We start from the raw sequence: 21,927 nt of genomic DNA on the forward strand, positions 1-21,927 counted from the left end.
GCGTGCGATCCAACGCAATGGACTGCGAACAGCTATAGTAATCTCCTTCTCTCTCGCTCTGGCCATATTATTAATAATGCAGTTGCGTGTTTGCACGGACGTGACTGTTGCCGGCGTGCGCAGCATTTTCTCGGATATGTTCGTGCAAACTGGGAACAAACAAGCTGTGTGCCGAGAAATTTTCATAACGACCGGTTGCTCTCGTGCATACACCGCTTCCGATAGCTAATCTAAGGAATCGCGACTACCAAACTTGTCAGATGGATCGATGGATCGTGCGATAATTTGTACGATGAAAGAAAAGACGAAGTGAGGTATGTCGTAAAAGAGCGACACGACGGTCGATATTATTCTCGATATCGTATTGACAATATTGTATTGATCGTCCAGAGAGTGCATACCATAATCTCGAGAATGTTAAATATTGACAATAATATCGATGATAAAGTTGATCGTTACATCGCTCCTTAGCAACCGTGATATTGACCTTGTAAAATATGCAAGCTGAAATCTGATTAAAGCGAAAGATTCGCGATTCTCTCGAAAAACGTTCTTTTTTTCACGAGCGATAACGCGATTATACGCTCGTGATACGTGCACGTGGCTCGTCACGGTAAGAGCGACGGAAAAAAACGTGCCAATGCGAACGACGGATAAACTAGACAGAATCTGCAAGAAAAACGGTAGAGAAACAAAGCTCCGGCGGAAGGTCTTTTTTCTCCGGCTGGCTGCTTCTTAAATATTGTATAGATTAATCAACTCTGGAGCGCGGTGCTACGCCGCTACTGCTACGTGGCCGGCTGCCAGTGGCGCAATGGCCAGGAGTGGGGATAATCAAGGGGCGGTACAGAGCGGGATGCAGTGGCGGCGACGTGAAAATTATGCGCGCACATGGCATATCCATGAAATATTCACTGGATGCTAAAGATGCGTGGCGTTCTCGGTAGCTGTTTTCGGGGAAGATTAAACAGAATCCTCTGTCAGCGGTGCTCGGCTAATTCCTCGTGCTGTTTAGTTTCGTAAAAGATAAAGGGAAAGTTGACGTGAATTGATATTTTGCGCTAAATTTTCTCGGTACGAGGAAGAAGGAGGCCGTGTCTTGCGTTTAGCTGTTTAAAATTTTCGGGACCTGTAATACGAGCGAGGGTAAAACTTTAATGTGGCACAGCCTAGTTCCGTTACGTGGGATAATTCCATGGCTAAGTTGACCAACTTCCGACAGTCCTGGTGGACTCTCTGTCATCGTAAAACTAGATGGATTAAAACCAGTCAGTGCTATAGATCAGCGAGGTCCTCCGGGAAGAACCGTGAGTCCTGGCGTCTCGGACACCGAAGCATCCGAATGTCAGAATGTCCCAGGTGGCGCAGACATTAGCCCACGGGTAACGTACACGTGCACCAACCGCTGTGTTAGGCTGACGGAGCTGCTGTGGTTTGGCTGTGAGAGGTCAAACGTCCCTCTATCGGTTGCAACTTGTATTCGCCTAAAAGCCTGATGACGTTTTACGTGGCATCGTTGCCACTGGTACTGCTCTGTTCTCGATACTCTCAGGAAACACGATCCAAACGGGTTGCTTGCAATTTACTGTTAATCGATACTAGCGAATAATTTAATTAAACATCAGAATATTCTCTCTTCCTCGCTGACAGCGAACCGTATTTCAAGATTAAAATATCTAAACGATTCAGCTGAAATTATTACTGATAGGACGATTAACATTGACCGACCGATAAAATAAACGACTGACGTTGATGAACGAAACTAGGTAGCCGACATTGAAACAAACTACAATCGGAAAAAAGAAACAAACGAGAGAAACAAAAGAAACAAACGTACAATGATGGAAAAGGAGGTCTCGAACGTATCACGAAGATAAGATGCTCGTAACTTTGGTAGCATTGGCACGAGCCAGTGTCGGTCCCGCTGGATTATCGGAAATTCAACATCATCCTGTCTCGTGCAAGTAAACACGATTGAACCGAATCATCCATCCGGAAGATTACGTAGGAACCGATCCGATCGTAGCTGGAATTCGAGGCTTTTGCTTGAATCCGTATAGGAATCTTGGACACGATTCTTGCACAGTCCTTCATAGTACAGAAAGCTGCATTCTGTCTGCATTTTCTTCAAGTAGGAACTTCACCGAATAACAATGAACGATGATCGCTGTTTCTCGATATTGATCGAATTAGAATAGATCGGCTAGAGAAGTTTCTCTCCCTAAATCTTCAATCAATTCGATAAACAGAAAGAGAGGCCAGAAGTTTGACAGTATCCTCATAGAACAAGCAGAATTTCTCGAAGAATGGAAAGATACGAAAAAGGTTAACATTCGTTGACTGGATAGTGAATTACGTTCGAGAAAACTTGAAAGAAACGAAATAATTAGCGGTGAAACCATCGTACTCGGTAACTGGAGACGATAGTTCCGTTCGTTAAGCCGTGTCAACGTTTTGTTGTTCGTGATTAACCGAGCAAAGACCTGAAAGTAGTACGAAAGCTTTCGAGCTTCCAGCTAGGATGAATCGCCTGGGCGGAGCTTCCAAATAAGAAAGGTGTTGCTCTTCTTCTTCCTCTGTTTCTTCTTCTTCTTCTGGTTGCGGATTCTTCTCCGCTCTAATTTCTGCTAATTAAAGCGGCCTGCGCTTTTCCAAAGCGTGTGTAGCGGCTGCACTACGCCAAGTAAAGTCATAAATACTGCGAAAGAAAGAAGAAAGAGGAAAAGATGGCAAGAAAAGGCAACGCTGGATGGAAAGGTCACGGAGAAAATATAATATTGTCCGTCATGTACACCGGCTGTTTTCTTCGCCATCGATCGTCAAATCTCGCTTGATCGAAACGATGAACGAAGACGCAGTCGAACCAGCTCGTTCCTTTTTCGCGGCAAATTGTCTTGGTCATCGAACGGCCATCTACTTCTACCGCCAACTTCTTTCGTTAATTCCGCTTTCAGCAATGAAACTTTGCTCGACATTGCCAGTGGATTTAAGTTCAAAGCTCTTTGAAAAAGATGGTCCGCAATGGGACGTCGCATCGGACACGTTACTCGGAGAGACTTGTCAAGCTTTTCACGATGGGTTAACGCAATTTGGATGTTGTAAAATACACGTTTCTGAAGTTTTTCATCCGAAACACGATGGATCGTTGCTATGATCTAACATAGCGAGTGTAGTGGTTGGATGCATAAGTGGATCTATCTGTGCTCTTATATTATCCTATCTTCTAATTATCGCCAATTTTCCATCCACTGACGCTGTATAAAGTATCTTTTCCTGTATCTCTATTTTTCAATAAAGCGTTGCTTCCATCAGACTCTACGTTTCGTTTCTGTGATCGCACGAAGGTAGCAAGAAAAGTACCACTAAATGATGCGAAATTTAAGTTGAACCGAATTAATCCACATGTACATACCATAATACGTACAATGATGCACACACGCACCTTTCGTAGCCGCTGTAATTTCCACATAGCTACACTCTTCCAAAACTATCTCGGCAAATCTCGTCTATTTATACGAGCAAAATATCAAATATCAAAAGATGAGAAATACGCGGTGCAAACGTAACTGTGTAACCTTGACAAGGCAATTAGCGATATCCCGCGGAAACTTGGAATTGCCAGTGCAAGTGGACAAAATGCAACGGTATTCACGATTGTCCTGCATCGCCTCAGACTATCACTTTGACGTGGCTCGTCGGCATGGAAATCCGGCCGATATATAACGAGCGACATCCCATACCTAATATCGTTCAACGGGGAGATGAAATTCGGTGCGCGCAGCGAGTTACAGTCTCGTTAAAAGTTACCGACGCCAGCGAATCGAGAACGCTGCGAAACCCGCTTCGAGCGGAGACGCGACATTATCGGGGCTGCCATTCGATCGTTCGCTCGCACACACTCGCCACGCAAATTCGCGAGCAACTTTTTTTTTCCTCTGACTTTGGCTCAGGGAACGAGACCCAACCGTTTCAAAGGTTTTCCACGGGTCAATGGATGTTGATTGACCGGTCCTCCAGGGCCATTCGAACGTGGGCACAATGTAAAGTGGCGAGAAATCGGGCTCAGTTCTAGGAACATTGCCGAGGACAGAGATCAGGGAAAGATCGTTCTGAAAACGTGGATTGAAAGATAGAAGCTTTACTTGATTTTAGGAAGCGATTCTTTCGGATTGAATCGACTAGATTGTTAGAAAGAGATGAAACGCGTAAGAGTGATATTCTAGCGTTGGCAGATAATTTGATTTTGTAGGCGGTGCAGCAGAACGTGTTATACAACTGGATGAAAAGTTATTTTACGTGTAAAAATAAGTGGGGAAGCTAGAATAAAACGACGTAAATAGAAGATTCGTTTTCAAGGACTCGTAGCTTGAACCACGTCTCTACATAGTCACAGAATTTTCGAATATTTTATTACAAACTTTCGACGTTATTTTTACATGTAGATGAAGTAGAACTCCACTTGTATAAAATTTTAGTTAGTGCTGGATCGAATGAACTGCCGCTATTTTAATCCTCCTTAATGTTTAAATGCTTTTAATTTGAAAAAGTCCGTTAAACGTTTGTCGAATATCAGTGAATTGATTATATGTACAGACACTTTCCTACGAGAGAAGAAAAATATGACAAACTAATTGGCGATACTGGCTCTCAAGACTTTCTTCTTTATTATAGCGTAAATACGTACGCGACGCTATACAGTATACACGCATCAACGCGTTTGGAACGCGTACACACATCCGAAAGTCCATCAAACGACTACTGAAACCGGTTTATAATCGTGTCAAGACTAATCGTCCTTTGACCATCCCACGCGCCATAATATGGCAGACTTGTGTAACAGACGGTGCAATAGAAAGGAAGCCAACTCGAACCGTGTGAGAAATTGCTCAGTTATCTTACATCTGTGCTAGCCGGTTCTCGAAAGCTGCAGAGTGAATTAAGAGAATAAAAGAACTTTTGTTTGTTCGTATTTAATGAAGCCGGGAGTAAACGGCGCGTTGCCTGCTTCCTCGCAGAAAAATGAACGCCGCCAGCCTGCGAAATGTAATTTTATCTAACGTTAGACGTTTAAATTCTAATGTAAATGAAACTCTTTCTTCCATTTTTTTTCCTTCTTCCTTTCTTTTCTTTTTTTTTTTTTTTTTTGTTACACTTCAACGTTAAAAATTAAACGTTATCCGTTGTTTCGGACGTTGGCATATCTATTTGCGTGTTTTACGACATATAAAAATGGTTGTCACGATACGATCTATACAATGATGAAACAAGTGTACGAGACGAGTATCGATTTTGAAGAAGCAAGGCGAAGGGGATATGGAGTGTTTTTAGCTCGATCTAAATTCGGCGTTGATCAAGTGTCGAACCACGGGAAAACGATCCATTTGAAAAATGAAGAGTTACAACTCTCCGGAATGGCACTCGTGTACATACATACGCTTCACCGGGCGACGCAGGATTAAACGGCGCTCACGCAATATTTATACTTCATTCTATTTATTGCGCTTGGCGAGTATTTACACATAAATACCGATGTTTCGATGTATAGCAATCGTGTCAATATTGTATCGATAGCGGCCGAGAGTCGCGACGCGCGTCGCAATATCGCTCGGTCCCGGCATCCATCCGACGTAATTAAATGTCGAGTAATGATTGACGAACCTTTGCTCGTAGTTTGCCATTTGAAAGTGTTCCGTTTGCCATCGTCCTATCCACTATACCGAGCAGTGTCCCTGTCGAAACTAAATTCCCTAGCGAAAAAGCTGCACCAAAACGCAAAGCGCAAGAGAAGAGAAACTTCGGTGAATCGTCTTTCATCGAACGTCCAGACGGATCAAACGCTATCGGCCGAAAGGAGGTTAATTTGTTTACGTGCGCCGGTTCGAACAGTTTCCCGTCCAATTAGCCAACCAGCCATTTTGGTCCGCATGAATGTTGCAGAACCAAGTTGTAGCGACTCGATGTGTACAGAACGCCTATTGAAATATCGTCGAATGATCGAACTGCAATCCGAAGATCTGATGAGATATAGAAGCACAGAAAGAGAGAGAGAGAGAGAGAGAGAGAGGAAGGAGAATAAAAAATATCCTGTTGCATAGATCCCGAGCGACGGTTAATATTGTCTCTTGACCCCAGATATATTCGCGTGGCCACGACGTCAGAGAAATCCGAATTGTTATCGGTTGCGTGAACGTTAACAGGCAGAATAATCAATATTTGCCGATACGACCGAAATTCACCGGCCCTCGCTAGACGCTTATGATGTTGATTTAGTATATACGATATTGCCAGGTAAATAAGCCACGTCGATATTCCATTACTCTTTCGTTTGCTGTTTGTTTAATCCCCGTTTGCCTATAATTTTACACTTTAACTAGTTTTCCCGGTTTTACCTTTCGTTGCGTCGAATTCGCTACGACCGTTCGTTCTAACTCTGTGCCTTTTATTATACGATATCACAATCGTCGAAGACAATTATCGCTGCTATCTATCTTAGAATTTTAACTTCTTTCAAAAAATTGATAAGACAGAAAAATTGTAAGAAAAAACATAACCCGTAGATAATAAAGAGTAAATAGTAAGCGATACGTCGCCCGTTGCATGTTATCACACGCCACTCACTGCAAATCATTCGGGCCACCAAAGCGCAAGCACCACTTAAATCAAATCCTATCGCGTTAGATGGCGGAACGGTTTCGCAATGTTCGCAATTTCAGCGCGGACAAATTCATAGCGATCGTCAGCGGCCGCCACTTAAAGTCTCCGCTCCTGACACACCCAGCTGTCTCGTTTTTCGAGCAGTTTCTCGCGAAATTCTCGTCCGTGGCTCGCATAGTCGGTGTGGATCGTAAAAGGCTGGAATTTCTACTCAAACATCCGCGAAGCCACGCTTCGGGGCATCCGCAGCCTCTCTAAAGCTTCATACAAATTCATGACCGGCTGGCCTAACCATTTCGCGGCGAGTCATTCCCCTAAGTTTTGGGGCGATAGGCGGCCGTGCGGCGGTTTCGTATGTTCTAACACGTGGCGTTCGCGTACGCGCGGTTTGTAACGCTGTTTGCAGGCCCCCCGGGCCATTTGTTCGTTGAAAACCGCGACACCTTTAAACCATGGGCTTTTCTCGCGATTACATTCGTTTTTTCGCGCCTACCGTGCCAGCTGGCAGAGAAAAAGCACGGAGAAAAAAGAATGCCGCCTCTTTCCCCCTTTCATCTCGTCAGGGCGATAAATGAAATTAAAGAGGCGTGGAACAAAGACGACAGGGACGTTTAATTAAACCGGGAATCGAATAATTAATCGCTTAATCAAATTTTACTAGCGCCGAGTGTAAATCGGTCGAGATGTGCTCATCGCCTTCGAGCCCAGATAGTTTTCGGACGAAAGTAGAATGGGACCGTCTATGGTCGGACACGACACGATGAATCGTTTAGAGAAATTTTCTGCGGTCGCAACTTCTGAACGGTTTATCGTGTTACGAGTATCTCGAACGAAAGTTGCTTCATAAAATTATAGAATGGGAGAATTACAAAAATATTACGGAACGAGAGGGAAACGAAGGAGGAGTAAAAATTAATCTTTGTTAGCAATTTTCGTTCCACGCTCGTTCGTCGTTCGGTATTGCATTCCATCGGAGAGAAATTGCATTACTTTGGAAAAAACGATGTTAAAACGAGCCCTGAAACAAGTTCCAACGATATTCTTTCGCACGACACACCAGCACAGCCCCCGATAATGAAGTTTCTGCTTGTCGCTGGCCGTTATGCAGCATAAAAATTTCAATGAAACTCTTCTTTCGAAATGGCTATTAGCAACCGCCTGGCTCGATGTATCGATTTGCATCTCTCTCGGCTTTGAACCAGGCGCTACTCCCTAAACACTCTTCTGCTACCAATAGACGAATACATTAATAGAGAATGAAGCGATAGTGAAATAAAGTTGTATAGGAAGTCGATATCGTTCCGATAGAAGGACAAACGATTGTCGCGCGTACCCTTCTGCTCTAATGTCCGATAAACCAGTTGTCCAACAATATGTCTGAATATTTTTATTCGTTGACCGTAACCGAAGAAACGTCCATTATAGTCAGCAAAAAGCGGCATAACGAGATCGTAAAATCAGGTCACGAGTTGAAGTTTGCTTTTGAATTTAAGGTGTTCCGGCGAACATACGGATGTGGAATTTCGCTTAAGACGATACGTCTTCCTTTACGTCTAAAAAAAGAAAAAAATTAGTATATCCATCACTAGTATTATATTAGTATATCCTTTAAAGAACGAGCTCTTCGTAAAATGGAACGTTTATAATCCAATTCTGTCTTGTATTCTGAAACTTCGTCGAGCCACTAACGACAAGAAGAATTAATTTCAAAAAAGCTGACACGAGTGCTTGCGTGCGTATAAAGTACGTACGGCTCTAGGTGCAGCTAATCGATCGATGTCATCACTTAACTCTTTACTTTACGACCTCAATACGTATATCTTTCTCGTCAATCTTACCGTTTCTCCATTATTATGTCCGAAATACGAGAATTCGATGAATAACCGTACGAATCACAGAAACGAAACAGAAAAATAGAGAGGAAAGGACGACGCGTGCAGCGAATTATCTCGCGGGGCAGAGGTCGACAGCCGGAAGCAGGGAAATTCTGGTTCCTCTCAATTATTCGTCGGTATCGATCGGATGCCTTGGCGGACGCAAGCGTTGCGACGAGTGTCGCCGGTCTGTCGTACACGCGGAAAGACAGTTTGGCAGGGTATGTGTCTCGTGAAAGAAACATTGCCACTCGCCGACGCACTAATGGCCGGTGGGTTAATCGCGACTAGGAGGCGAGTAAAGCTGGAATAAACCCGCGTAAAGATTTATGAACGCACCGTGAAAAGAGGAGATTGCTGATTCGCCGCGCGGCTGCCGCGGGATTTCATCTGTCCGCTCAGGGATTCTCGTGGCTCGTGATTGTTTTCCAAAGAGCGCCGCCGATTGGATGAAGTAACGTTTCCAAGAAAAACATGCGCGCGCGATTATACGAACGCGAATGAAAAAGCGGAGCGCGCCCCTGAAAATTGTTTGCTTATTTTCAAGAATCGAGAGTGGATTTAGAAAGGAGGGGAAACGCTCGAAAATGATAAAAAATACATGGGGAAATTTTCGAAGGAAATGAAATCGAGTTTATGTAAAATCGAGCGGAACCGGATGGAGATTTATGAACGTTAACAAGTCGCGTTGAAGAGGTTAGATATTGTCGGATGGTCGTAAAAAGGACCGTCTTCTTTCTAATTTATCGACTTTCACCGGCGCTCTCATTAATTATTTTCACGGATAGATGTCGTAAGAAGCCGAAGACGTACCAGAGGACTTGCTCTTAATCCCTGTGGAAATATTTTTCCCAGGGTTTTCCCATCGCGTCAACGAGACCGGAAGCGAGAAAACGAGGCCGCATATTTTAATAATATTTGATGTTTAAAGACGGAAAAGTACAATCTCTTTACCCTTGTGAATCGAGGAAAGTATGAAGAAAGTGGTGAGATACCGGTCCCTGGTCCAAAGAACCGTCGGTTCACCCTAGTTAAGCAGTCGAGAATTACCTGGTTGCAACTTTTTCCAACAGCGATATGAATTAAACAATCACAACCGTATCCGCAGACTGTTTCTGCGAAACAGTCGTCCAAACTTTGCCGGAGTAATTTCACTAATTACTTCTGGTATTCGCTCCTTCGCAATTTTTATTCGTATTTTTTCCCGCGCTTATGATAAAATATCTTCGATGCAAATTCTAAAATCCGCATAATCGATGATCCGAGTTTAAGGGAAAGAAGTGAAGCTATACCCGTCCGGTTCATCCTCGTGAAATTTCTCTTCCTTTAATGAATACGCATCGCTCCGAACAAAGAGCTCGTTAATTAGAATCACTGCACCGGTATAAATATATATTTACAAAACGAAGCTAATTTCCGTTCTTCGAACGCAATTAAATTTTATCATCGATATCATAATTTTTGCGTGAAACGACACTTCGCGAACGCTGCGTTAACCTAACGACGCGACGCCTGTGTCAGGCTAATGAACGGGACGCCGTTTTGTCTTCCACGGGGAGCGCAAGGGAAAAAAGAACGATCCATTTTCTCGCAGCTGCGATGATAATGATAATAATAATAATTACGAGCCTTTTGCCACGACGCGGCAGTTCCTCGTGACCTAGTATCGTTCTTTCACGGTTTATTCTCTCTTTCTGCCCTTCGTTTCTCTTACCTTCCACTTCTTCTCTTCTTCTTCTTCTTCTTCTTTCTGTTCTGCTTTTTCTCCCTCTTCGATGTGAGTTAGGTTTTACTCGCAGAATCGTTAAAAGACATCGGAATACCGGTCGTACGTGGTCGATGAAACACCTTCGGGAAGCTGACTCCGCTCAATGTTAATACCTTTGAAATCGAAATCGCGAAGCAGTTCATTTACGAAACAGTTGGAGCTCGGTATTTCGCACAGCTTTTCCTTCTTTCCCTTTTTCGTCCTCTCCTCGCTGCCTCTCTTTCTTTGCTTCTACGACGATATGAAGGACTAAAAGACGGCTTAACGACTTGGGAGGCGAACGACAGTTTTTGATATTCGTCCCGTAAAGGCCGGCCTCGCCGTCTTTTTCCCTTCGTAGTCTTTTACCGCCGCACTTTCGGCCAAACTTTTAACGCCGCGCTAACTTTTTACGCGTCGTCGCGGGAACGCTTCGTCGAACGATGGCTTAAAAATTATTCGACTGGCAGGACATCGTGACCCCTTCTCTATTAACTATGAATTGGTTTCAAGTTGTACGAACGCTCGCGCCTGGATTCGAGTTCCAAAGATTCGACGTTTCGATCGTGCCTTCCATTGTTTACGATTGCACGTTGCAACAAAGTTTTACATTACAACGTTCCATTCCTGTTTACCACGTCCCTGTTCTTCGTTTACAAAGCTCGCTTTGGCGAAAAGGAGAAAATGAAATGGAAGCTCTAGCGTGTAAATTAGCAGGAAGATGAGGCTGTTGAAACAACATTCGAAACAATGATTCTTTTTCACTTCATAATTATTATTCAATAACGCAAGAACGATCGACGAGGATAAGCTAATTAATGTAAATTAAAATATAATGTACCCTTTTCAAATTACCTACGAATTGCGTCGAATGTGTCTTAAAATGACGAAACTGCGATAATACAGTAAATTAAACGAAAAATACAGTAAAATTAAGTAATTTGACTGAAATTGTCGTGAATCATCCTATTCGAGGATACCAACCGAGGATTAAGTGGAATAGAAAACAGTGGTCATTTCTATGAATCGCAACAGACTGCATTCGTAAAAAGGAATTAAACGTCTCTCAAAAAATTTCTCTTTTAAGGGTCGGTGAAATCGATAAAGGGAAGACAAACGATGACGTCAGGAATAATAAAAAGGACAGAAAAACTCGCTCGGTAGATTGATGCGTGTTCCAGTGGGTTCGCTGGTTCGCTTTTTCCTACCTCTTCCTCTTTTTTGTTTACTTCCAATTCTCTCTCTGTCTCTCCCTCGCTCGTTCTCTCTCTCTCTCTCTCTCTCTCTCTCTCTCTCAAACACAGACACACAACCACTTGTTCTCTTTCTTTTTTTACAACCCGCTCTGGAAAAAGGGTTTCATTTAACCGAGAAAGTTTCGTCGATAAAACCATGCCGGTTTTCTCTTCGGAGAATCCTGTTTATACGTTTATGTCGAACGCGACTGTTTGTTCCGGGCGCTACACGCTATATTTGCACGGGCGACCGGGCTGAATCAATTTCTGCTTTTGGTTTCAGTGTCTCTGTACGATGGCGAACAATTAAACTTGACGAGGATCACGCGCAATGAAATGGGCGCGTATCTGTGCATCGCGACCAATGGCGTACCACCAACAGTCAGCAAAAGGATCACCGTGGACGTCGAATGTGAGTGGATTTGAAGATACGCTGAAGGGATACACCGTGTCTGTGTGTGTGTTCGTTCATCGTGTTACGCGTATCTAAGTCAACCACCGCGTTTTTAATCTCCTGTTACCCGTTGTATTTGCTTTGGCGAGTCGAAAAGGATTTCTCTGTCAGAGATACTCGATTCAATAAGAAAAACAAGATGCTCGGTTATTATTAACGAACGCTGGCAAATGATAAAATAAAGGAGCGTCGAGTTTCAGCTGCGTTGGTTCGCGTCTCCTTAGGTTTCTTTCCAATTTAGTTACTTGGGAATATTTATTTACTCGTGGACGAAAGTGGAATTTCGTAGGAATTGATCGACGAAAGAATCTGTAAAAGAGTCCGTAAAATCGTTATATTCATCGGCAATGTTATATCTACCGAATTTTGCTTATCATTTTACTATAGCTGTTTAAATGAGTTTTAATTATTCAACGATGTGATTATTAATTAGCTTGTATAATGTCAAAAGCATAATATTGAAAGTGTACATAATTCATATTTAACCCGTTCACGCTCGTACACTTATACGCAACATTGGACTTTATAAATTATCAACCGATTGAACGTTAAACAATTCTTCTCGGCACAGTTGGCTTCGATCGGCTTGTGGTCTTACGAAAACATCAGAGAGCCTATGTTTCTATTACGATTAATCAGTACGAGCAATATTTTTCGCTGTTTAATGAAAGTTTTATCCGCAAAGGACTAGCCAGTCTGGATTTTCGAAATTGGCTTGAAATTTTTGCGCGTTACGTTTCCCCTGCGAATTTTCTCTCAACGATCTTCTCGCAAACTTTAAGAAAATTCGACCGCGGAGAACTTTGCGCTAAAAAAATGAAATGAAACGATATCATCTGACGCAAATCCTTCTCGATGTAACGAGACAACTGACTAAAAGAAACGTAATCAATGCGAAACGAAAGCGGTACAGAGAATGATCGAGGCTAATGATACTCGAAACGTTCACCGCAGAAAGTAAATTCCATAATCAAGTACCCGAGAGGGAAGTTGGAGAAAAGATGCTTCGACACGGTATTGTTTGAATTTCATTTCACGAATTGCATCGAGCTCCGGCGTAGGCAACGCACCGACGTCGGCGTCGACGATCCAACGAGAAAGAAGGGAAGAAGAGGGCGAGCAGATGCGCCGTTAGGAAAACTCGAGGGAAATACCAGGGCAGGTCGACGGGAGCGAGCGCAGCGTCCCGCCGCTGCTGGTCATTTTTCCCTTTTATTCGTTCCATTCGTTCGTGTCACTTGACGCCGGCTTTGTGTGCGTACGCGTCCCAACAACCAAACGAGAGGAAGAGAGAGGCCGCAGGACAGCCAGGCGCTGTCCTTTGAATATTTAGAAAGGTGCAGACATATTTTATTTAGACCGACGAGAAAACAGCCGGCTTCCGGCTCTCTGCTCACGAAACTCCGCCGCTCCAGCACTTTTGTTTCCCTGTGCCTTCTGCTTTCCGTGACGCGTTTGAATAATTCTCACCAGTCCTCTCGAGATCCGTCTCTGCTCGTTTCCTGGACCTGCTTCGGTATCTCGAATCAGGAAATTAAGAGTGCATTAACGATTCGAAGATCGCGAAAATTTTCATCGAAATAATTGTCAGGGATTTTGGTTCAGTTTGGCGGATCACTCAGAACGCACGCGTTATCGGCAAGGATTTTCTTTCTCGTTTTGCGATCGACTCTTCTAGAAAGAATATTCGTGTTCTTTCGGACGATACTTCTATTCACGTGCCAAAGAATTGTTATGGTCGGAACAGCGAGAATCGACACTCAAATTGCACGTATCGCTTATTAATTATTCGATGAATATTAAAAACGGAAACGTTGGATATGGATTAAATTATCTTTCGATTAATGGACATGCCAATACTGTTGATTAATTCATTTTCATTTCGATCTATTTTAACGCACGGAACAGACAAAAAGGGATATTAAGCGATTGCTGTCGTTAAAAATCATCAAGCAGAGAGGCCGTGAACTTGCGCGTCAACATAATCCAATGTAATTTCTGCTCTCGCCCATCTGTACAGCAGCGCCCAAACTTCAAGAAGTACCTTCCATAAATCGTTCGAACGTACAATAGCAACATGCTAAATACCGTCGACGGCCCTTAAAGTGCGTCGTTGTTATCACGTTTACGTAGTTTTTCCAGCGATAGGGTTGTTTTATCGTTTCATGAATCAGTGGCAAGCACAATTACAACCAGTAATTTCGCTTCTCTTTGGAAGAAACAGTCTCTCTCCCGGGACTAAAGACTGCAATACCCTTCCCACCTCTTGCGAAGAATTTATTCCTGGTCGACCGGCCATCCAGAAACATCAAGAGAATACACTTCCTCCGCCCTTAATCCAGATTGTATCGGAGGGATTTCCGTTTCGCGTATTCTACTAGCGCCACTTGCGCCCGCTTTGTTCGAAAGCGTGTGGCAAAAGGGGAACGAGAACGTGGGGCAGAGTGGCTGGCTGCTTTGAGTGCTTAGGGGAGACATATTTTATTCAAATGCACAAGATAATCTCGGTTTGCGTTGCGATCGCAAAAGATTCTCCATCTTAGATATTCATCTTGCCAACAAGGATGTCATTGTTTAAAGTCGACGTTGTTTGTCTCTCGCGAAAGTTTTCCGTCTTTTTACATCGATTGGTCGAAACAGGCTGTTTGTGCGACATTTTTCATATACGTAACGAAGCCAACAGTCAACAGTCGCGGATTTACCAAACGATTCGTGACGACGTCTTGTCTTCCGTGTCACCGAGGTGGCTAAATTCATAGTACGAGCGAAGCGAAATGCAGATTCTTTGGTGCGAAATAAAACGAAAATGCAGAATAAGAAAATGGATACCTCGTTCTCGAGGTAACCGAGTTCGAAAAGTTGTCAAATATGCAGTTGATTTATTTCCAATTGGATGAAACTGGATAATTGGCAGCAGGTTACCGTGCGCGTGGAAATAAATAAAAAACGAGGATAATTGCTCTAACTTGGCTTGTACCATTAGGCTCGCGATATATACAAATCCTGTTCTTTCAAATGTAAAGAAGCATAGATCGAAAATATTGCACGTCGATGGCAGAAATAATCATTCCAATAGGAGGAGGCGATAAAAGAGCCGGTCGCACTGGAGAATGGGCTTTTTTGCGGCCAGTGAAAAATGAGGGGTGAAACGGTTATCTGGGATTACCGGGGTGGGACCACGGAAAAAGATATTCGATCAACGCGCGGGATCTGAGGTGTCCTTGCTGGATTACAAAAGTCCCGCGATCGTCTCGCTTAATGCTCTTCGAAGTCTCCTGGGAGGCATTATACAAATTCTAACCAACCTTGGACAGACCAAAGTGACAGAAAAATAGATTCGCGGCGTCCTTTGGCCGCGTTTTCCTTCCATTCGTTCGTCATCTTCTCTCGTGACCTAATTTCAAGCTAATTCCTCGTGAGACGAAAAAGAAACAAAAATTATCGTACGTACATTCGAATCTTAAATCTATTCGAGGAAATTATAGAAGATGGTAGATTCAACGGATTGGTACAAAATAACTGTTCTTTAATCTCGCGTTGGTGGGAAAAAGTCGAAGGCAAAGTACCAGCAAGAATCCGATTAGTTTTGTTGCTCGATTACGCGATAACTGGAAACTCGAACTAACAAAGTACGCCTAGCCCTTGGTAATTAATGGCTACATTCCTAGTTTCGATAATTAAGATGCTGCTGAAGCAGAAAATCCTTTTGAAGACAACAAAGTTCATCCTATGGAAGAGTAAACCTGCTTCGAAATGTTTCCTTTGTTCCGAGTCTCGCGTGTTTTTAGACATTCAGAAACGAAACATATTTTCTCCGTGTTCTTCGCTTTTTGTCGCTTCAGAGTTAGCCAGTGGAAGAAATGCGAATCTTCCAGTCTCGATTATTGACTGCGATCGTCTACAGATCGGAGAAGAAGCAAATAGCATACACGTATCGTAGATGGAAGAACATTGAGGCAATTTAAATCGAAGGCTGCAAAGATTAATTGCGAAATATTTGCTCGGAAATTTTAATTTCAATAATTAACCGTGTGCTTTGTCCAACAACGTGAATTCAGCGTTTCGACCGTTAAACACAACCTAAAGGCCGCGACGTGCTTTGCGATATGCGAGCGTGTGTCGTGAAAAATGTAACAGTCGAGACTTCGCGTGTATCAAAGCTGGAGTTGCGGAACAAACGTTTGTGACGTCACGCTAGTCAAGTTTTCAGCAATGCCTGCTACTATTCTCTAACACATTCCTTCATGAACCGCCGAAAATTTACATAATCCAGAACATCCAATCTTGTGGAAGATTGGAAATACATTGAAGCGATTTATCGACAGCGCGCGTCCGCTGGATTAATTTCACTGAGAGCAACAATTCGCGGGAACGTTGATGACGAAGAGGAAAGGCGCGGAAACGAAGGAAAGGCGAACGTAGATAGAGTCGATGGTGGGAAATCGGGAGAAGTATGCGTTAATTAGGGTCAGCGCTGGCAATTTGTGGATTTGTGGCCAGCCTGATGCATACCGCCGATGGCCAGCCTTGAGAGATGGTTGCTGCGCCGCCAGCTCCATGTTATTCGTCTACGGTTAACCTCGTTCGTTCCGCCACCAGTTTTGCCCCAGTCGTCGTCTACGCCTACGTACACGGCCTATCTGCTGCACTTTCGTGTAATTAATTGCCGACGGTGGTTCTCGTTAAATCGCCCGATCGTCCGAAACGTCCGTATCCGGCGGACACGAACTCGCGTCGAAAGGTCGACGAGTCGAATTTGCTTGGGAAGTCGCCGATGAGGCCGAAAGCCTGACCGAATTACGCGACCTGCATCCTCCAGATTAATCTCTAAACTAGCTAGTTTCCACCGGTTCTAATCAAATTGTCGGCGAGGTTGCGCCAAATAACTTGCTCAAACGTTCTGAATGTTAGCAATCCTCGATCGGTCGGAAGCTCGAGACGAAAAAATTCTTGGTCCTCGTTTCCTTTGGCGCGTTTCAATCCACGGAACGCCCAATTCGACTTTATCCCCGTTGATTGGCCTGCATGGTTTCTAATCCGGGGTTTCATGCAGCCGCAACAAAGTTTCCCTGCCAGTTTCCTGTTTATTCCGGCGGATTGAACTACGAACGTCGCGCGGTTATTTTCTACGCGGTGCGCCATCTACTCGGCGTGGTATTTACATTTGATCAATCCCAGGAGAACGAAGAAAGATGGAGAATATTACGTCGTAGCCTGGTGTTTTCGTTTTATGATTGAGCAAGGGAAAAAGAACTCGCTCGTAAGGAAGGAAGTTTTTCACCTGGAATCTTTGCTTTTAGTGGGTTGATGATGCGCGAGAACTGGCGGGACTAGCGGATCCAGAAGTTCTTCCGGAGCAATTCTATTTACAGCAGGGAACAGGATAGAGAAGAAAAGATAGTATCGTATCGAATAACATCCGCGTTATTGTTCTCGACAAAGAGGTGCCGCTTTGTTTCTCTTCTCCTGATTTTACTACTTGTTTCATTCATCAAACTTTGAATCGAGTCGAATATCTCCGAAGACCAACTTCTCCTATTCTTTCTAAATAGAGTTGTTTAATTATCAAACTTCACGATCCACGGTCAGGATCCACGAGTCCGTCAACTTCAACGGCAGAAGGAAAATAAATTAAAGCGCGAGATTCGTTAACGACACTGATACTTCAACGTTGGCAACCTAAGATCCATATTCCACGAAAGCTTTAAGCTTCTCAACCGTTTATAACTGTGGGCTATCGATCACCATAATCGCTGAAACAGCTCGGTATAATTCACAGCCAGTGATTTCGTGGAAGATAAATCGTAGAACGGTTCGAGCATAGTCCCCCATAAACATCCACGTCGACTTAATCGTTGCCGTGGACGTCACCGCGGACGATTATTCATTCACCGTAGACCAGGTTTCTCGGTTTCTAATCGTAACCGATTCCTCCGTTTATTGTTAAAGTCTCGCCGATGATCTTCGTGCCGAATCAGCTGGTCGGTGCACCAGCTGGGACGAACGTAACGATCGACTGCCACACGGAAGCTTATCCACGGGCGATGAGCTACTGGTTCCTTGGCGCCGAGATGATACTATCCAACGAGAAGTATACCACCAGCATCATGGAGAACAGTTACAGGGCGTACATGAGGCTGACCATAAGAAATCTGCAGGATGGTGACTTCGGCAACTATCGTTGCATCAGCAAGAACTCGCTGGGCGAGACTGAGGGTTCCATCAGATTGTATGGTAAGATAATAATAAATAAATAATCGAAGAACATTAAAATCGTTGAAACGATGTTTCAAGTTTTCCGCCGTTTTTTTTCTTATCCATATCTTTACTAATTAGATGTAGGAGGTATGATTGGTGGGATGATACACTTTTTGTGCACAATTCAAGCGACACTTGTTAATTGTAAATGCTTAAATAACATAAAAGTAAATATTAATCCGTGTATTTTCTACTAGTGTTGCTAGTTGGCAGGAAATTAAAGGTTTCGTAGAAGAATACCACTGTAAGTAGAATTAGTGGTCAGACAAATGCGACTTCGTTATTTTATTACTTAATACCATTAGTAGATTTGTCGATTTTGACTCATTTGAAATATGGACAAATATTTTAAACATCTTAGAACGTAAAAAGGAATTCGTGTAATTTCAAGATATATTCGTAATTCGATTGTTCAGGCGAAATTCTTCGTGGCATCTTCGTAAATTCAGTGATCGATCGATGACACGTGATAAAGTTAAGGTTGACTGAACGATTGGGAAAGTAGCTTCGAAGCTGAACCTTCAAGATGCATAATTTTTATTTCAGCAATTCCGAAACCATCCGCAGCGCCGAAGGCCACGGAGATCAAGAGCAGCGCCAACAAAGAAGGTGAGAGCCTCATTGAATATTGCACTTCGAGCCCCGAAATCGATATCACGTAGGTCCTCTCCGACGCTTCCCTCTTCATCGAACTCATTATATCCGTGTTTTATTTTCGAATCTACTGCCAAAAAGTTGCACCCTTTGCGTTTCCATGCAGCTGCAACCACCAAGCGGCCAAACAGCACAGCTGGAAATTGAATGGTCGAGGCTAAACCAGGCGAATTGCGAAATATTTAAATTTCGTAGTAACATGCTCGACCATTAAATTTCACGAGAGATCAAGAGGTTTACTTTGGTAGTCCAAACAATTTAGACGAGAGTGCCGTGTCCGTATCGATTGCTTCACGGTTGGTTGGAGCACAGTAGGAACGTTGTCCCATCTCCTTCGAAAAGGGATACGTTTCCCTACAATCGACTACGAACATCCTCGATACGCCAACGACATCCGTTTTGCCTTACAGTATATCATCTCTTTTAGATTCGCCAGTTTGATCTTTCCGTTAAAGACGCTCGTCCTATACAATTAGAAATTCGAAGAATTTGTCCACTGACGTAATTTTGACCAGGGAATGGGCCTCCTTTTAATTTCACAGTAATAAAATTGGAAAATTTCTAGTTGAAAATTAACCCTTTGTCTGATATCGAGTTAGCGTTTCAGTTTGACAAAGGCAGATTCTGCTTGAAACGAAATTTTATTTACATCCTAATTTTGCTTCCAATTGTTCAGATCGAAGAATTACATATAACGTCTCGACATTTCACAGCCAGCACAGTATTGCAAATTACGATAGTTAATAATTGCTCGATCAGCTATTTCAGAAGCTTACGAGGCAAGCGATCAAGGCCAAAGACAAATCCATGAAAATGTCTGACTATGTTTGACGGTAAAACGCCGTGGCGTTGACCGACCAAAGGATTATTCTCGAAGAAAAACATCTCTGAACGAGCAATTACGCAGGAGCGCAATCCTCGACGAAACTAGCGACTCTAACTCTCGAATGTAATCTTTGCATTAGGTGTGCACATTGTGGCGCGTGTATTATTAAAGCAGCGCGAATAACTTGGGCGGATGCCTAGGTCAGGTCCCTGTGGCTCTGGCCCGGTGTTCTCGCAACGAAACCAATCTCAATATGCTGCATTATTAACGCCATACAAGGCTCGGTCACGACGGTATTACCACCATTAAGCTTCGCGATTTTACTCGTAGCTTGACTCGCCCGGCAAACCATGGATTATTGTTAGATCTTACGACTTACGCGACTGCCCTTAGCTACAGATTTTCACCTGGGACACGATCTTTGTCCCGCCGTTTTTGCCAACCTACGGCTAACATTTGTCGAATAGAAAATCCGTTCTATCGTGCGCAGATTCAATTTTCAAGAGGTTCTGCCTTGTCGAAGACTGAACACGCGGAACGATCGAGTCATGATTAACCCATACGTATCCTAAAGAAGATGAAAAGTATCGCCAAAGATGTCGTTCGTTGGATTTTCAAGTACAGATAGATCAAAGACGATAGAAATCTTAATATCTCGAGGGAATATTTCGATAAGAAAAGCAATACTAGCGTTTTAAACGTATCGCGTTACTTGACAGATGTCACGCCAAAGAAATTATTTATATTATTGACAATTTCATTAGTATCGACAGATTGTCTGCTGTCAGATTTTCATCTCGCGGGTCTAATGTAATCTCCGGTCTAATCGAAATTACCAATTTCGTATACAAGAATACCGCACATTTTTCTTCGCCATTTAACGAAATTGCAAACGTAGTCTAAAAATCGTCTATGTATGTTTCGGACACGTACGCGCAATACAGCTATCGATGGCTGGAAGTGCGGGAAATTGTTAAGGAATTTTAAGAGAATGAAATTTAGGCTATCTTTGAACGAATAGATGGGAAAAGGTTTATTCGTGTTGATAATTAACGGAACTTAAATATAGTGCAATTTTCCGAGCGTGTAACTCACGCGTTCATTAAGGTTGCGAGATGACTGGAAAAGGGAAACGAAATGTAACGACGTAACGATCCTCTCGAGCGAGGATTTCCAACCTGTTTCCAGTCAGGCATCGTGCAACTGTCGCACGGTTTTATCGTAATATACGAGGCGGATGATTGACTGCCGTGCACGAGAAAGTTTCGCGAAATCGGGCGGTGGTTCGTGTTCGTCGCCTTCCGTGGCTCGAAATCAATCTTAATATTAGCGAATTATTAATGACCCGACCGTGGCGGGCAATAACTCACGAATGGGACGTTAAGCGCCACCGAACAGTTTCCAATGGGACCGCGTTGCTCCTTATCTGGCCAGATAAGACTCGAAGAGGAAGCGAGACCTTCGAGGTTGACGTATCGATCGACAAACCCCTTGACACTTGGCTTTCCTCCATTCAAACATGTACAGATCATTTCTTTGAATCCGTGTCGAAATGATACAATTACAAAATATACTTCGTGGAAACGATATACAACGAGATCGTGAAATCGGTCAGTAGTTAAAGTTTACAATTTTCGATAAATCGTAACATCTAATTGAAGATACATGGAGAGTCGTAGGGACCTCAAAATCAATTCTTTCTTCGCGGTAAGGTAACATAAGGTTATTGATTTTATTAGATTCAATCTTGAACGTCGCACGGAATAATCAAACTAGTTATATATCGTAAGACGCTACTACGGTGTAACATGATAACGAAAAAGTGAAAAACACGTATGTCTACGATAAAAAATTTATAGATCAAGACATCATATAGATCGTTACAAGATAATCGTTAAGTAGCTTACGTCGAATAAAACAGACAAAAATGGCACAAAGAAAAACAGCGAAACATCGCTTCTTATCAATTTTGAAATGATATAGAAGACATCTTAAACAAGTCGGACGGAACTGGTATCTCGGCTTGGTGCTTTATCTTGTGAGCTCGCTATTTCTTTTCCATCGAGTATAAAGATAATACAATAATTCAAAATAATTCAAAAAAATTCGCCTTTTATATATATATATATATAAAATATATATATATATATCTATATAATATATAAATATATATTATATATATATATAATATATATTATATATATTTATATATAAATATATATTAT

At 42.9% G+C, this 21,927-nt stretch overlaps 1 protein-coding gene across 7 annotated transcripts in view; it reads left to right on the forward strand.

The window, feature by feature from the left end:
- LOC105681212 (lachesin) overlaps positions 1-21,927 on the forward strand; it is a 287,913-nt gene that overhangs the window by 216,368 nt on the left and 49,618 nt on the right. For all 7 annotated transcript variants that reach the window (XM_033322606.1, XM_033322607.1, XM_033322609.1 and 4 more), the window contains 3 exons: positions 11,794-11,922; positions 17,914-18,198; positions 18,769-18,831. In XM_033322606.1, coding sequence (XP_033178497.1) covers positions 11,794-11,922; positions 17,914-18,198; positions 18,769-18,831 — 477 coding nt within the window. The remainder of the gene's footprint in view (positions 1-11,793; positions 11,923-17,913; positions 18,199-18,768; positions 18,832-21,927) is intronic.

This window comes from Bombus impatiens, unplaced genomic scaffold, assembly GCF_000188095.3.
Source record: "Bombus impatiens unplaced genomic scaffold, BIMP_2.2 scf_0647, whole genome shotgun sequence".
NCBI classification, from domain to species: domain Eukaryota; kingdom Metazoa; phylum Arthropoda; class Insecta; order Hymenoptera; family Apidae; genus Bombus; species Bombus impatiens.